Source organism: Aulonocara stuartgranti (genome assembly GCF_965226115.1).
Source record: "Aulonocara stuartgranti genome assembly, chromosome: 12".
NCBI lineage: Eukaryota > Metazoa > Chordata > Actinopteri > Cichliformes > Cichlidae > Aulonocara > Aulonocara stuartgranti.
The window spans coordinates 21,025,019-21,042,785 of record NC_138948.1 but is presented as its reverse complement, the minus strand read 5'-3'; the positions used below and the strand labels follow the sequence as shown (position 1 = coordinate 21,042,785).

The following is a 17,767-nucleotide window of genomic DNA, read 5'->3' as shown; positions in this document are numbered from 1 at the left end:
GCACTCAAAAAAATGAAACGTTGACTTTAATTAAAATTATTTTGTCAACAGGTTCCACGAAATTGAATTATGTTAGTTTAAAGCAAAAATCTTTAGTTCATCTAATTTAAAAAAACTACTTAAGATTAACAAGACATATTTAAGACTAACTAAATCAAGTTATGTTGTATGAACATAGATGATATATTTTCAGGTTAGATAGTTTAGATTAGTTACTTCAACACATTTCTTATTTGTGGCAGTAAAATGTTAAATTTAAGTTAGATTAATTCAAATATTATATTTTCAGCCACCTTGTGCTTTATTAATTAGTTTTACATAAATCTATTTTGTCAACAGGTTCCACACAAATGAATTAAGTACAGCCAACTTATTTTTTAAAATTTATTTTATTGCCAACACATTCAGTGAGCATTTGTGTAAACCCAGTCCAAAATAAAACACAACAGCTCATTAGGGTTAGTAATTAACAGTATGTAGACAGATGCAACATCAAGACTTTAAATTAAATGTCTGTATCTACCAGAAATAGAAGAAAAAAAACGCATTGAAGATCACATAACACATTGATAAGATGACACTTGAGTTATGCACATGTGATGCTAGTAAGGTCTGTGAGTGTTTTTTTCTTTTAGTGTCTAAAATGGATAGCAAAGTTGCTATTTGCAATGATTGCTTAGGGTCAGTCCAGTAACACAATGCCAATGAAGTGCTTTCCTTTAACAATGCAAAGTGAAGTGTCCACCTCAACAGCCACAATTAAAAAAAAATAAAAAAATGTAACAACAACAACAACAACAACAACAACAACAACAACAATAATAATAATAATAATAATAATAATAAATAGTCCACTGATATTAGCAATCAAAGAAAATTACATCACCATCCCAAATAAAACTTTAACAAAACATGCCAACATTATGGTCTAACAATAAAACAGCTTGTCAGCGTTCAGTTTTTTTGCAACAGCACAGCAGTAACCATTTAACACTCGCCACTGTCAACATTTATTTTACCAGTGTTTGGGCAAAAAACTTCAGATGGAAACATTTTAACATGGAAACAATTGTTCGTCTTTAAAAGTCCACAAAATATACATTCATCCTGCATTCCCAACTTGGATGATCTGATATCCTCGTGTTGGTGTTGTTCCCAGACCATCATGAAAATGTTGTTCCAGGTTCAACATTGCAAGTGACCAATCACATTGTTGTGACGTTATTCTATTCCAAGCCATTCGTGCATTTATGAAATTCCAATGTTGCAAGGACAATATCAATTCTGCTTACTGTTTATTAAAGGGTTACGGTTAGGGTTAGGGTCAGTTGATCGGCGGACAGAGGCGGTTTCACACAGCTTAAGTACAGTTTTTTGTTTTACGCCGGTTTTTCCCGAAGTCGCAAAAGTATGACGTCACAACATTCTGATTGGTCACTTGCAATGTTGATCCTGGAACAACATTTAGTATGATGATCTGGGAACAACACGAGGATATCAGATCAACCTCCTAACTTACCCTTAATTTTAGTATGTATTGCAATTACCTTTACAATGCACACAATGTAACACAAACTGAATATGAACATATTTCCACCTCATAACAATATGCCTTGAACGCTAATATACACACCACCCTTCAACATCTCTCAATTAAATCCTTTAAATCTCAATACTTTTGATTGTCTCTTAGCTTTCAGTCTTGAGGTTAACTGAGATTCAGTGCATATATCCCACCCATTAAGAGTGCACATGCAGAGGCCAGGTCTTCCAGGTCATGCAGGACACACTAGATGGTTATACCCACTGTAGGGTAATTTCCAATAAACCAAGTTCAAAAAAGAAGAGTCTATGGCTGACGCGTGTTCCTGGTTTCCAAAAGAAATGCTTCCAGTTGCATTATGATTTGAAGACTGTTTATTTATTACAAACGGAAGATGTAACAATGAACTCCTTCCTAAAAAGCATGAAAGTTCCAAAAAATAGCAGTTATCCAGAACTAGCTGTGCACACGGTCAGAAAACCGTGAGACTCCTAACCTCTCTGTCCATGCTCCTCCCCTTCCCTCTCACACAGGGTTTCATGCTACTATTGCACTTACATAATTAAAGTGAGAGGTACCCCCTTTTAGGTTCCAATCCCAAAACAGTGACTTAAAATTACTTTATGTAAACACATATATTTTCACATTTATTAATCCTGAAAAGATGACTTATGTAATGAATCTATGAATTATAAAACAAACATGAACTCAATCGTAAATAAAAATATAAAGCAGACGTCTGGCGCTTACACCCACATCGGCTGGAGGAGTGCTGGCATCAGCTCTTTCGATGGTAAAGATAGCAAGGGTAATTTGTTCCAGCTCCCTCTGAACAGCTGTAGCTTAGACACAAAAACATAGAAAAATGGCATCCAGTTTTAAAAAAAGAAAGAAAAAGGGCCAAAGCTACCCTTTAATGACGTAAACACAATATTAGGAACATGCACCCCAGTGCGCCACTATTTTAGACTACAGATTCAACGATAAATATAAATAGTTTGGGTATACAAGAAGATTTCCCAAAACATTTAAACAGGTTCCATGCAAATTACAACAACAACAACATTACAACATGCAACAACATTAGTTATTCAAAATTTGGTTTAATACAGATAAAAAACTAAACTAAAATTACCAACCAATTATTCTTTGAAGAGGATGCTTGGGTCTTCATTCAGGTAAAAAGGTAGTGCCCTGAGGACACACTCCCTCCCCTTTTCAATGGTTTCCTTCTGTAGAGAGTGGCAGAGATACAGGAAGAGAAAACAGATATACTTTAGGATGACAGAAACTCACATTATACGCAAAATGAATGACATATCCACTGCACAGATAGACATGTACACAAGACCAACTAATCATCACATGGACATGAATAGTTAACCTGTTGGGCAGGGTTTCCACCACATTAGATATGTCCATAATGGAGGTAAAGACAAACTAATACATCATCTTTTTTGCATTCAAAACATAACATAAAAACATTCACTTCTGGTTTAACCTAAATCAAGGGATCAGATTTTACATATGTTTAGGTAATTTAAATTTTCCAACGTTTTGAGTACCAAACTTTGTCTTGCTTAATATAAATGTAAGTGCACTGTGCAGCTACCATACACTAGCTGTTTAAATTTGAAAATGATCTTATTAGCCATAATATTTTGCTACCAACAGAATAACGCACCTGTGTGGCTGGGGCCAAAGTTTGTCTAATTTTCTTCCCTGCAACGCCTCCTTTTTTCTTGAAGACTTTTATGAGCTGGTCAGTGTATTGGTCAAGTTGTGTAAAAAGCCTTGGAACATGTGCAGCAGTAGTAATCCTCACATATTCTGCTTCCACCTGAAAATATGTCAACAAACACAACATACTGTACTGTAAATATACATACTATATGTACACATATACAAACTAAAACTAATGTAGTAAGACCTCATTAAAGCTATAATTTTAACACAAACATTTACACAAAATGCTAATGGAGCCATTACAGCTTTTATTGTTATTTATCAAGTTCCAAAAAATATTGATCACAGCTGATCTGAAAAGAATTTCATGCCTCAGGCCCTTGAACTGCAACCTTTACCATGGTTCAGATGTGGAGAAGAAATAACAGGGGCATGGGATGGGTCACAAAAGAAAACTTAACTTATAAAACAGTTTTGTTTTTAAAAGTATAACAGTTCACATACCACATACAAGCTCAGCAATACCACATACACCACATCAGTATAGGAGGGAGCAGGTAAAGGCAGGATCTGAGATTTATAAAGAAAAAAAATAATTAATTCCTTAATTTCAAGAAGCAAATTATTGTTTGAATTACAACTAAATAAAATACTACTCAGAAGAAAAGCAAGAGATTGACACTGCCATGTGCTAACTTTCTATAGAAGCAATTATCACCAGGTCTGTCGACCTCCATTGTCTGTCCACTCATATGTCTTGAATAATTTTATTAAAAAAATTAAGTGTGTACTTTCACAAACTGTAATTTATAACTACATTGATATTAGGGTTGCCAACTCCCTGAAAAATAAATAAGGGACACCTCGTGGCCAGGGCCGGGCGACCCAGTTGTCTTCACCCTTCCCAGTGTGGTGAATTTTCTAGCTCTTTTTTTGTGTGTGAAATTATTTTTTTAACCATTTGACTTGAAGTTGATTTAAGTACATGCATATTCTATTCTTTGTGATATGAACACATGTGAAACAAATGATCATTTAGCCATTTATTTTTAGCTCAAAATGACAACATTAACACAATAAAACAGGTCTCTTTCTTAAACAGAAGCCTGTCATGCTTAACTTTTGAGAATATAAGTAAATCTTTCTTTAAAAGAACTCTGTCCTGCTTAACTTAAAATAATAGAAAACAATAGAAAGAAAAATATTCTTGTAACAGTGCACATTTAGTGCATTTAGTACAATTGGCTTCAGTTGAGGTATTATTTCAGCTTTTCTAATGCTAATCAGCTGCTCCTGTTTGTAAACCCGCTTGTTCCCATGATTACGCATCTTAACTCATCATCATTATTCATCTATGTATTACTTTTATGTATTAGTCATCTATTTGTTGTAATCATCTATCCTTGCAGTTGTTTATTACACAAAATAAATTATATTATCACACTTCTGGCCACATAGCGCTGATATTCACTGCACATGCCCATATTAACTTTTTCCACCCAGGTGTTTTCCTTTTCCCATTCTTCCCTTTCTCTGAGGGGAACAAACATTGCTGCTCTAATGCTGGGCTCACACTGTGCGGTTTTTGGCCCATTTTGAGCCGATTTTTGAGTGATCGGACCGATTTTGGCCTTCATCGTGCGTCGTGTAGTATACGTGGGGTAACGAGAAGTGATTAACACCTCACGACCAGCTCCCGATCATCAATCGCTCGTGAAGGTGTCACCACAGGCGCTCACACTGCTCACGCGCAAACACGTAAACGTCGGTGAAAAAGACGGAGCAGCACAGCAGTGCAGCGTGTGATCTGGACACAAGCGATGGAGGCACTACTTGTAGAACTTCGAAAAGGCTCGGATGAGCTTTCCAATGTGGCCTCACAAAATGATCACGACCACAACAACCGTGAAAATAGTTGGATTTACATTGCTGCTCAATCACAGCTGCCTGATCAATGTTTTTCATTAGCAATTTAGCAAAGTTGATGGTGGTGGTGTGTGTGTGTGTGTCTGTGTGAGTGAAAGACAGAGAGAGAGAGGGAGAGCGACAGATTTTCTGTTATAACCTTCATTTTATGGAGGCACAGTGTGAGCACTCAGGTCGCATCAGAGCATCGGGCGGTATAGTGTGAGACCTGCATCATGACCTACCAACTTCTAACCCCTGCGAGTCAATCGTGCAGTTTGAGCAGGAGCTGAATAACGTGACTGAAAAAATCGCACAGTGTCTGCCCAGCTTTAGGTGTACTGTCGTCCGAGACTTGCACCGCAGTGTCAGCGTTTGTTTCCCTGTTGGCCATGCTTGTTGTTGTGGTCATCTGTTGTCTTCCGGTATTTTCTCCGTAAGCGACCTTTCCTCGACCAATGAGATGAGCGGTAATCTGAATTGTCATACTCGAATTGTCATAAGTGTGGTGTCAGCTCATTGGTCACAAAGCAGGAGAGGGGCTGGGAATTATGTTTTCAAACAAAGCGTTAATTCCATTAAAAGTTATAGACTACTTTTGATTCTCACTGTATTACGGGACAAAGTGCGTCCCTTATTAGCTCAATACGGGACGTGTACTTTTGTTTCGAAATACGGGACGATTCCGTATTTTAAGGGACGGTTGGCAACCCTAATTGATATGTATAACTCCGCTAGGAAACATGCTGTATTTACAGACCATTTTTACATAATACAGATTACTGATAGAGCAGAACAATGGTGTCACAGTGGCTTTCGCCCTTGACTTTTTGGATTTTAAATGTCACTTTATGCTATCCTTGCTATCCTATTCGATATTTCCGACTCTCGGATTACAGAAAAGGAATCCCAAGAAAGCAAATGGAAAAATAACCCCATGAACCCCTGTAGCTAATCCCTTAATAAAACAAAAAACAATAAAAATGTTTCTTACACAGTCCACAAAATAAGCATGTCCAGGACCCAGTAAAACTAATGTAAAACAAGCACACGCAAACGATATAACATGTCTTGTAAGACAAACGCAAAATATAACCATGCTGGACATATAGATACTACACAACATAGTCAAAGAAAAAAGTGGTCTTACCTCTCAAAGAAACAGCAGCTTGGCGCCAAAACAGCCTTTTTCAGTTAAATTTGAAGTCTTGCGCATGAGCAGGCACAAGCCGTGAAACCTTCTTGTTCTGCGCGGTTTCATTACAACTGTTTTTGCATTACTGCCACCTTGTGGATATACAAGGTATATCGATCCTAATTGACTTAACTTAAATGTTATGCGATCAAGTAACACATTAGTATTATGTACGTTGAATAATAGACACAATCACGTAGACTTGATTAGAAAAACATATGTTAACTTAACAAAAACATATATTTTAAGTAAAATGAAAATAAATAATTAATATACACTGAACAATCCACCTCATTCATGTTTTTTGAGTGTGTGGTAAACATTGACCAGCAGCTGGCACTCATTTCTTTGATGACTGTCGAGCTCTGTATATTAATAACTGTATATCAATGTATTGGTAACAGTATTACCTCTTAGAAATAAAATGACATGAAGTGATTAGAATTTTTAAGCTAAAAAAAGAGTAAGGTAATACTGCCTAATGCTTTGACATGCTGAGATATACTTTTGTAATCCTGGAATTAATTCTGTCTCATGTCCTCAGTATTCTTCTTTGTTTGCAGGAAACAATAATGGTAAATAATGGCAATAATGTTTATTGTTATGGCTTATTATATGCAGGAATCATGACTGCAAAATGCAAAACTACCTGTTTCTATGTAATTACATATTAATAACCTGTTAAAGGAAACATACTAATTACCTGTAAACATGTGGTAGTTTATGTATAAAAACAATGAATCAGAGTGTCAAAGTTACACATTCTACTGCATTTCATAGTTATTCATTTTGAATTTTGAATTGAAAACCCAAGAGCAAAAAAACACCCAAAAAACTAATAATTTGTATTTGCTAAACATAAATGTTTGATTCTTGTCTATTTACATATAGTTATTCAGGAGGAATGATAGTCTTACTTCAAATTATAATTCAAAAAAGATTTATTAATGTAAATACAAGATGGTGTTTGTAAAAAAGATCTGTAAAGATTTTTGATTTAATGTTTTCAGTCTGTGCTGCTTATTTGCACTGAGTTTAGAAAAGAAAAAGAGACACTGAAACATTTAGGTGTTATTTAAATGGTGTATTATGGCTCATCAACCACACAAATGGCAAAATATAAACACATGTAAATGCATCAGTCTTTAAACATTTAGACACAGTTACAGCTTTATCAAAACCAATCGCTGGAAACCCCCACCACATATATGATTCCTATATCACGCAACCCCTTTCTGTATATAAAAATAATCCCTGCTTCACAGTGTGAGGGGTTGTATTTAGAGATGGGGAGTCAGGGTGATGACTCCTAAAATCACTTATGTGAAAAAACAGTTATTTGGGTGGGGGGGTCTCTGATTAACAGAGGGGAAAAATGAAGAATGTCCTTTGATCTTTGATCTTTTTCTTTAAGAAGGGCTGGCGAAGGGTTTGATGAGACCAAGATCCATAGCTTTGACCAAACATGTGCGTGCTGCATCAATGGCCTCCTGCCTCTTCGGATTGTCCTCAGCTCTGCCAACCACTGAAAGGATTTCCAGTAACTCGCTCTCTATCAGTTTCTTAGCCAGGTCACTGTTGTCTGAGTTGAGCATGTTGTAAACAATGACAAGACCGCGGTGTTGAACCTGAACATTGCTGTGAAGGCATAACCTCTGCAGGATCTCAAGCCACTGGGAAGTCTGTTGGTACAGATAAGGTACTCTGTCAGTGACACTGTGTTTTTTTTTTAACATAAACATCATTGGCTAATATACACCTGACTCTGTAAGTCTGTGAAGGTGTGACTGTAGTGCAGACTTTTAGTTTTAGTTCACAGGGACTTAACAAAAGTGTTGCATGAACTGTTTAGAAATTACAGATATTTGTATATACACTTTAGCGGTAACAGAGGCAAAACTGTGTTATTGTCCAAAAACCTACTATGTAACTGTAGGAGTACCTCTTAAAGTTTTCAAAATTACCTCATTTATGTGATATCTCTATACAAAAAGAAAAATCAGAGAAGGGTTGTAGTAAACTGTTGCACATACCACCAGAGTCATTTTGGTGCACAGCTTTTTCTGAGCAGCTGTGATCATGGCCAGAGCTCCAGCTGCAGCTATCTGAAGTTTGTCGTCATCTTCGCCGCAGAGCAACACCAGCAACTTCAGCTTATCATTGCCATCTTCCAGGTAGCGATCCTGCACCTAAAGCATACAGAGTTCATTTCATTTTCCCCAACCTGTTGGAATGCCTACTTATTGTGTGTCGTCCATCAATATGTGTTTGCAGCTGTCCTCACCTCTTTACATGTCACTAGGTTGCACATGCATTCAGTGGCAGCCAATCTGATCTGTTCATTCTCTTCAAACATGTAGTTCTCAATCTCGGGCAAAGCCTTCTCTTTCACAATCTTCACTCTACAAAAACAGATGAAGGTTATAATTGAAAATGAAAAAATCTGCAGAATGTAGCAAACTGTTGTATAGAAAATGAGTTATTTAATGTCACAGTGTCCATTCATTCATGTGATCTTAAAAAGAAAAAAAATCTCACCTCAGTTTTTCACTGAAACCAGCCAAGTTGGTGAGACCTCTCAGAGCTTCATAGTTCTGCATGCCTTCTCTGTCTGTGTGAAGGAGGTTCACTAATGGACGTATTACCTCATACACCTGTGAAACAATAAAAGATGTGAGAGCTGAATAGCTATGACACAGACTCCAAGTAAAAACAAGTCTAAACACTTTCATTTAAACCATTTAAAAAAAATCATTGCCACAGGCAAAACTGTCACTGAAGAAAACAAAGGAGCTTCTGTCTTACCCTCTCACCAGGAAAGGCGATTTCTGGGTTGGAAATGGCAGCTATTTTGGCAATGACATGGCTGGCTTTCACCTTTCCTGCTTCTGTTCCTTCCAGAGCCAGTGGTATGAGAGCCTGAGGGCAGAACCACATTTATATGTTTAAATAACAGTAACGTACACGTGTGGAATTTTTTTTTAAGTTAATCAGTACAAATCATGCTTGCGCTGACCATGTATCTAACCGTGGCTTTATAGAGCGCCATAAATTCAAGTCTACTTTGATTTTTTTTTTTCACACTGCTTACCTTTCCTCCACCCTGGGCAACAATAGTACCGCGATCTCTGGGATCCTCTGACAAGGCCAAGAAAACCCTAAAGATTAAAAAATGTGTCAAAGAGTCATGATGTCATTTATTCAGCTGTCACCAAACTGGAATTCCCCTCCAGACTACAAACGTCACAAGATGTCGTTTTACATATTTTGTTAAGCCTCATCAGTCTTTTTTTCTTTTTTTTTCTTTCGCACCTTGCCAGCATCTCTTTGGTTTGATCCGTCAAGATGATGTTCTCTGCTTTCACCATGACAACAAGAGCTGATGTGACTCCAGCCTTCAGCAGCCTTTTCACTCTTTTGTCAACAAAGTCCTTCTTGTCCTGACAAGAAAAAATGCATCATATGTGTGTGTGTGTGTGTGTGTGTGTGTGTGTGTGTGTGTGTGTGTGTGTGTGTGTGTGTGACATTTCCTGTTCTGTTTGTTGAATCATCAGTTTAGGTCTGACTTTTACATTCTTCTCTTACTTTGGGGTGTTGCTCAGGCACATGCTGTTTTGAAAACTTGGCCAGCTGAACCAGCTCAGGGAGAATTTCTTTCTTTTCATAGGAGTTAGTGCAGTTAACCAGGATGCAAGCAACTGCATATAGGATCGTCTTATCCCTGGACTAAAAACACAGAGAAAAGGAAGTGGTTATTGGTCTCCTCTTAGTCTTTTCTGAGTTTTTCTCAGGTTGTTATTTCCGTACCTTAGCCAGTTCAAACATGGCTTGCATGGCAGGCTCATCATCCACAAAGTCATCTTTTACATCAGCATCATTAGTCAGATATGCAAGACCCTCTATAGCCCATTTCCTGGTTTTGGTATCAATCTGGGGATTGCAGAGCCACCTAGAAAAGTCAAAAATGATCATGAATCATTGATTGCAACCTGACAAATATGAAGCCTGCAGGGGTGTCAAACATTTGGATTAGGGCCAGAATCGGCCCAGCAAAGACTGGCCACTAGACAGCTTTAGCAAATGTGAAGGAGTGCACAGACTTTTAACTGTATTTTCAAGTAATTAAGTAATACAAAAACAAGTAAATGACAAAGTTAATTTTTTTTCCACTTTCTACTATAGAAATGTTTCTTTTTGTTGTTTGTTTGTTTGTGTGTTTCTTCTTACATTGTTCACAGTCTAAAAACAAAGCAAAACCCAAAAGCTGACATTTTCTTTGAATTAACGAAAACTTCATGTTTTATACTTGCAGGGCAGTCAAAGTGGGCTGTGTTTCGCCCACGCTGTAAAATGACTCTAACATCCTTGCCCTATAAGGTAGTTTATCGTATTTTTAAAATATTACTGTCATTAGCATATAGTTAGTACAGAGTCTCTGTGAATACTCACTTTCTGCACTGCTTGGCCAGCTTCTCTGTGGAGCCCTCAGCAAATTGCCTTAAACTGTAATCATCGCCTCCTGCTGAACCGAGTTTACAGAGACCCTGGAGAGGACAGACGCATGAGTATGCATAAAGACAGACAGACCCTGAGACAAAAGAAAAAAACATAAAGTAAGCTTTTATTGCATTTTGGCACACTCACCACCAGCGCACGTATTTTAATTTTCTCATTCTTGGTCTTCTTGTAGATATCCTTGAGCAGTGAGACACCATTCGTAATAATGAAGCTGGCACGGCTCATCTTTGAGGAGGCGTGGATCAGGGCCTCCACCGCAACCATCTGGTCCACCTCGCGTTCTGAGCCGCACAGTGCCACCATCATCTCCATGATGCCTTGCCGACCAACTAAAGCATTACCGACATCGAACGGTCCCTGCAGCAGTCCTGAGATGCAGTTGATGGCATGAATGGTCTTGTCCATGTCTTTGGGGTCTATTTTGGATCTTTAGAAAATGAATGGAGAATTAGAGAAAAGAAAAAAAATCTGATTATTACACAAGATATGTTTGCTGGGCCTCATTTATAGTGTCTTTATTAACACTGAATGTTTCATGGACATACTTGATATATTCGTCACAAATGTCCCTGAAGTTGTTTCTCTCTGGGTCACACTTAAGGTCGTCGTAGAGCTTGTTGAGGAGCACGCTAGCAATCAGCTGTGTATTCTCTGTCAAGGGCAACTGGTCTGGCAGCTCAGGAACCTGGCCACAAACCTTGAGGATCTTTTTCAAACCTAAAGAAAAAACAAAAACAGATGTTGAATGATTAGTATCACTCAAAAAGCCTGTGTTAGGGAATCTGTTAGGGAATCAGGTGTTGGGCTCACCATGGTCAATAGTGAAAAGGCTTTTGGAATGATCCATCTCCTTCTTCTCTTTGCGAGGTACATTCTTGCTCAGGAGGTTTAATGCCTGGTCTCTGCCATGGCCAGACACCTTTTTACTGGCAACCATCTCCAGCAGAGAAAGAAGAATAGTTTTCAAGTCTTTAGATGGATCTGTGGGGAGACACATTAAATCAAAGATTGTCCATCAGTCAATAATACAGTGAAAAATACCACCAATAGAGGAGCCCTTTTAGAATGAAGTCTGTGTTTTTAGGAGTAAGGATGAAAAAAGAAGTAGAAAATCTAACCGATACTTATTACACATACTGTAATTATTCTCTCATACCCATAACAAGGTCTGCTTCTTTCCCATATTCTCGTGTATCTCCACCAGTGAGGGAATCATTGATGCACTGGAAGAGGTTGCAGGCTGCCAGTGCAATCTCCTCATTGTCAACAGCCATGATGCTGCACATTTTATCAACACCCACCATCTGAATAATGGCCATTGCCTGTTGCAGTAAGTGTAAAGGGTTTTGTAAGGAAAATGGGAAGAAAATCATACATCCGGTGACATGGGCATGGGAATTTTATATATTTATAAAGAGTTGCTGAAAGTTTCACTTTGCATGCACCATGACTCACGCGAGCCTTATGTCCCGTGCACATTCCTGACAGCGTACGGACAGCAGCCAGGATCATTTCTGGTTTGCCAGTCTCGATCATATTGAGTAGCAGAGTCACTCCATTATTCTGGAAAATTCTCTCTGCTCCAGCGTCTTCCCTCGAAAGGACAATCAAGTTGTTGGCGGCCTAGAGGTTGAAGAAGCAAAACTGTGTGAACTGTGTGTTGTTGCCACAACAAATATAGAAATAGGAAGTTTAGAAAATCCTCACCTTCTCCTTCTTGTCCTTTTCGCTCTCTTCATCGAAGAGAATGTCAAACATGTTTTGTACCCTCGAATCTGTGGAAAATGTAGTTTTCAGCTGTGGAGAGAAAAAATGATAAAGAAAAATGACTATAAATGATCATATCATCTAAGCTCCTGCTATGTAGACTACATTTTATATTGTTTGGTGATATGGCCATGAACAGTCATGAAAATTACTTCAGTGTTTAGCCTGCTGATTACTTGTATGTTAGAGTTTAATGGATACTTATTGCAGTTAGATAAGTAGTATATGTAGTTTTCTACTGCCCTGTATGGTGCTCTGTGTGCAGTTGTATCTGCCTAATGCTGACCTTGGACTGGATTTCTGCTCCCAGTCTGCGGAGTGTCTCCAGGAAGGCTTTGTTCTTTGGCTCGAGCGTGGCACACCTCTGCACATCTTTGAAAGCCATATCCAGTTTTCCCAGCTTTTCCAGAGCTTGGCAGCGCCGGTACAAAGCTTTTATGTCTTTTGCATCAACATCAATCGCTATGGATGAGGGCAAATTGTTTAAGTTAATGACTAGCTTTCATCTATGGATTTTTGTTCTGCTGTTGACTGAATATTTACAGCTGTTCAAAGTTCTTAACGTATTACTCTACCTTTAGTTGCATCAGATGCTGCATTAACATAGTTTTCCTATAAGAAAAAACAGAGACAATCACAGACAATTTGTCAGAGAACCTGCAAGCATAATCAGTTTGATATAGTTTTGGTCCCATATCAGAGTGCTTACCTTTTTTAGGTAGCATGCAGATCTGTTCCTGTAAATCACAGCCAGCACCTTTTTGTCCTGGCACACCTTGATGGCTTTAGTGTAGCACTCAATGGCCTTGTCAATATCGCCTGCCTGAAAGTGTTTGTTTCCCTCCTCTTTTAACTGGATTGGGTCTCCCATCTGGCAAAAAATTGGAATATATATATATTTATGTATATGTGAAATGTAAAATCAAACCTGTGTGTTGTTTTATTGTGCTCACCAGGCAAAGCTTACGTTAACAAATTCTGCCAATCAAATTTAAATTAAGCTTTTTACTTTTTCTCTGGATGAAAAACAAATACGTCAAATAAGCTGAACATATAATGATCGTGGCTGACTCTTTTTGTCTCTTTAAATTGTGTTAGAAAAGCAGTGTGCAAGCAGTTCAAAGTTATAAAGACACACCATTCAAACAAACGACAGAGTGGTAATGAAAATAATTTAACATACAATTAGAAATTATTTTCATTCTCACCTTCTTGCTAATCCCTGTCCCACTGACCTGGGTCCCCCGTAGAAAATGGCCATGCACATGCTATCTCTAACTTTAAATGGCCTCCCCTCAGGCCTTATTTGGGCACGATCTCCCACCCTAGTCTGAGCCTTGAGACAAATGGCACTTTCCTAGATGACCAACACTATCTCCACCTGCTCCCCTGATAGCCATAGTCTACCCTTATACTAAGTACCTCTGCATACCTGAGTGTCCCTCAAAAGAGAATCACAGCTCTGTGTGGAAGCTGTTTTGTACCGTTAGATTGTATCTCTGTTGAGTCTCTCTTCTTCAGTCCTCTTCTTTGTTCTTTGCTCTTGTGGGGTTTTTTTTTCTTTTTCCTCCTGCGTAGATGATCTGGACCTGTAGTCCCGAGTGTTTCTTACAAACTTTATCTGTCTTGTGTTACCTCCCCCTACCAGTATCACAATTTATATTTATAGTGACTCTCAAGGAGGTGGGACAGAACTAAGGTGGACCACCAGCGACTAAAAGGGTTCTTTCCACAGTGACAACCCCCCCAAAAAACAGCTTTGTGCTTAAGGTTGGTGTACGTTTATGACGACTTGTATTGAAAAACATATAATTTAAGGGTTGTTGAATAATCTAAAGCTTCACAAAAGAAACCCCAAACTTTAGATTTGGTAATTTAGTGGAGAGTAACCCCTCAAAGGTGGTCTGCTCCTGATGAGGTCTATTTAGGGCACAGACAGCTGAGAACTCACCAGCAACTGCCTGATTGGGGGGGGGGGGGGGGGGGGGGTTGAAGAGTGTGTGTGTGGGGGGGGGGGGGGGATCCTGGTGGAAACTGGTAGCTTCTGGAAAGAGCACGTACATAAGGTTTGATATTGAATCAAGCAATTAGTTTTGATGGTTAGGGGGAGAGTTCAGGGTTTAAGGTGGAAAGACTCACAAGTGTAAATGTGAGTGTATGTTTACATCCTTTGAATGTGCGCTCAAATGGTTTTCAGCAATTCTCTCAAAAATGTCCCATCGATGATTTTATAACTTTTTGTAACTGGTATCCTCTCAGCACACACACACACCCAACAGAGGTCCCAAGATGTTTTTCATTTTGTGACGCCCCAATGAAGAAGCGCTCTGGCTTCACAAGTCAGTACGCAAAAAGAAAACAATCTGTGAAGACTTTGAGAAATTCAAAACATCTAAAATAGAAATTATGATTACTGCAAATTACATGGAAAAAATTGAGAGCAAGTACGCACACGCATAATGATAAAAATATGTTTTAAGAAGAGTTGTCATTGTCCTGAAGACCAGTGACTCTCATTGTTTCTCTCCACCTACTCTGTCCCAGGTTCAGTGGTTGGTTTGAGGTTTTGAGAAGCATGCGTCTCAGCAGCTGCAGTGGTTATTGACACAACTGTGTTGTCTCATCACCACTGCAGTATTTAAGACCGGATTTTCCTCTCCAACATCACCAGAACGTTCAGCTTTCCACAGTGATATTGTGGGGCTCCGCTTACTTATTTTGTTATGATCAACTCATGCAGGCCATTGTGTTCAAATGTTTACCTTGTCTGGCCTTCATCTTCATAAAACCTCTGGCGCTGCCTCCCTGCCTTTTGCTTTGAGTCTTAAATCAGTTTGCTTTGGATTGGATTTTAAAGTAGACATGCATATCAAAAGACAGCTGCGAGCATTTTATTGATATCATTTCACAATTATTCATACTTTTGGAAATAATTTTTCTATTTTGGGCATATATTGTAGTTTTGTATTTATAGTGTATTATGGTTTTATGTAATTGCATTTTCTCAATGTAATTCAAATCTAGCAGTAACTATAAACTCCATGTGCAGCACATCAGTTTCATGCTCTGTATTAGAACTGTGTTAAACTCCATCTGTGAACTGTGTAGACATTTTTTGATACATGACTCAGACCAGAGGAAAGATCAATAATGATGTTAGTGTTGGGGAAAGAGATACTAATTATATTTGCACTGACCTCCGAACTCACCAGCAACTGTCTGATGTGGATGATAGGGTGCAAGTGTGTTTGAAAGCAGTTTATTGTTTCTTCTTTTTTTGTATCATTAATATTTCTGTTAAAATGGGTTTGTACCTGCTTAAAAGACCAGTCCTTTCAAAAATTTTCAAAAGACCATTCACATGGTATGTTCAACCTTACATGGCTTCCCCTCAAGCATTATTGCAGCATGACTTCATATCCCACTTTGAGCCTTGCAACAAATGACATTTTCCTAAATGATAGACACTATCTCCACCAGACCCCCAGTAGTCACAGTGTGTCTTTGCCTTGACCATCTGCATACTGCAGGGCCAAGTCATGACTGTCCCTTAAAAACAAAAATAGTTAATACATACAGTACTACACCTGTATACAAGACAACCCAGCAAAGATTCGTCTTCTATTGCCACAGTGAATTTCTTGAGACCTACTGTTGCTTCTTTTTCATTAACATTTGAGTTCAAATGTTTTTGCCCATACAGTGCTGTGCTAAAGTCTTGAGGCCTTTTCTTTTGTTCTCTGTCAAGATGATCCAACACTGCCTCAATAATGCTGACGTCCGGGCTCTGGGGAAGCCATAGTAATAGTAATCCATTGCGTGTTTGATATCCAAAAATTCTCATTTGGATTCATCAGACCAACAGATTTTCAGTCTAGTTCTTCTGTAATTTGGTGTGCCTCAACCTTTTCTTTCTTTAAGGGTGACATCTTTACAGCTGAGACCATTTCAGAGTAGATTTCAGTGAATAGAAGATGGATAAACTGAATGGTCAGAGGCGTGTCTCAGGTTCTGTTTCGGGACTTTGGTGTTATTTTGTCCTGTTTCTTAAGATATGACTTTCAATATTCTTCATCTGCTGTAAATAGTTTGTAAATCCTGCAACTTCTCCTTTTGTGCTTTTGTCCTCTACTTGTCCACTTTCCTACTTTTTTTTTAAAGATACAGTTCACAGCATGGCAGGAAGTGCTTTTCAGTTAATAGCTCTTTGAGAATTGATCTCTGATGCAAAAATACTATCTTCTGCCCATCGAACTATGTTTTCTTTTGCATTTTTTTTGTATAAACAAATGATGTTTTTCTTTTTGACAGGCTGCTGGTAACAAAGCATCTAAAGATAATGTTACATCTCTAACTTGTTCGTTATGTGTAGACGCAAAACTGATTCATTCCTTAAGTTGAATGCATTCTTTTTATTATTGAATGATTCATAGGTTGGTTGTGGCTTAAAAACAAAAACATGAAAAAAATCCCCTGAGAATCAGGTACAAGGACTGGGCTGAAAAAAATGCCTGTAAAATATTGCTAAAGACCAAAATTACACTTTCAGTGTTATGCAAAGTGCAAGTAATATTTTTTTCATTTTTTGTAAATGACGACTGTTGGGTGTGCTGGTCCTCTCCATATCCTAGTGATAGTCCTAGAGGTTTACACATGAAACGTCATAAATGTCGTAGGTAAATTATTGGCATCTTTTCCACATTACGTACGTAGTGAAGAAGTCAGAGAACTGTGATGCATCTTATCTGGACCTATTAGAGCAGTAGTACCACCAGGTGGTATACTGCATCCACTGCAGCATAAATTGCACAATAGAGGGATTTTGTTCATACCAAAAAAAATGCATTACTTATCAGTTATTATCAGTTATTTATTTATGTCATATATGTTTATAGATTAGTATCATATATTTGAAACATGAGCTCAATGTAAGTGCTCGTTTTACAGAAAAATGAGCATTTATTATTATTACCTAGCATTTTAAATCATTGAGTTGGTTAGGAGGAAACTAATCTTAACAACATCTGTTCATTTTGGAGTCAATTACAACAGCCTATAATACCTATAATATATTATGGTGTGTTTGCACCCAAAGTGATCATGTACAAGTAAAGGTAATAGTTTTTGCAATTAACTTTAATGGGAAATCCAAT

At 38.1% G+C, this 17,767-nt stretch overlaps 1 protein-coding gene and 1 long non-coding RNA gene across 5 annotated transcripts; both read right to left on the bottom strand.

Annotated features, from left to right (window-relative positions):
- Positions 1-370: 370 nt before the first annotated feature.
- On the bottom strand, positions 371-6,493 carry LOC309718433. 2 transcript variants are annotated; one of them, XR_014279977.1, is made up of 5 exons: positions 6,285-6,493; positions 3,734-3,799; positions 3,228-3,383; positions 2,683-2,775; positions 371-2,385 (listed from the first exon to the last, which is right to left on the bottom strand). It is a non-coding gene; the product is annotated as an uncharacterized lncRNA (long non-coding RNA). The 2 variants fall into 2 exon arrangements; XR_014279978.1 differs by lacking the exon at positions 6,285-6,493 and adding an exon at positions 5,380-5,731.
- Positions 6,494-7,398: 905 nt separating this feature from the next.
- unc45b (unc-45 myosin chaperone B) lies at positions 7,399-14,239 on the bottom strand. Of its 3 annotated transcripts, none has more exons than XM_082553474.1 (20): positions 14,099-14,239; positions 13,324-13,485; positions 13,190-13,226; positions 12,901-13,076; positions 12,555-12,644; positions 12,303-12,470; positions 12,004-12,169; positions 11,658-11,828; positions 11,393-11,564; positions 10,974-11,274; positions 10,779-10,873; positions 10,137-10,278; positions 9,915-10,055; positions 9,642-9,769; positions 9,421-9,487; positions 9,135-9,248; positions 8,868-8,983; positions 8,614-8,731; positions 8,363-8,518; positions 7,399-8,011 (listed from the first exon to the last, which is right to left on the bottom strand). In XM_082553474.1, exons 2-20 carry the CDS (start codon positions 13,483-13,485, stop codon positions 7,739-7,741), a joined length of 2,793 nt encoding a protein of 930 aa, XP_082409600.1. In that variant the 5' UTR covers positions 14,099-14,239; the 3' UTR covers positions 7,399-7,738. The 3 variants fall into 3 exon arrangements, with proteins under 3 accessions (XP_082409600.1, XP_082409602.1, XP_082409601.1); XM_082553476.1 differs by having other exon boundaries at positions 14,047-14,108; XM_082553475.1 differs by lacking the exon at positions 14,099-14,239 and adding an exon at positions 13,823-13,848.
- Positions 14,240-17,767: the final 3,528 nt, after the last annotated feature.

Excerpts from the sequence above, each read along its gene's own strand:
- unc45b (XM_082553474.1), bottom strand. The coding sequence starts at position 13,485 with ATGGGAGACCCAATCCAGTTAAAAGAGGAGGGAAACAAACACTTTCAG. Across the intron at positions 12,170-12,302 it reads GCACGGGACATAAGGCTCGC|GCAATGGCCATTATTCAGAT; the intron begins GTGAGTCATGGT and ends TTACTGCAACAG. Across the intron at positions 8,732-8,867 it reads GGTTTCAGTGAAAAACTGAG|AGTGAAGATTGTGAAAGAGA; the intron begins GTGAGATTTTTT and ends CTGTTTTTGTAG.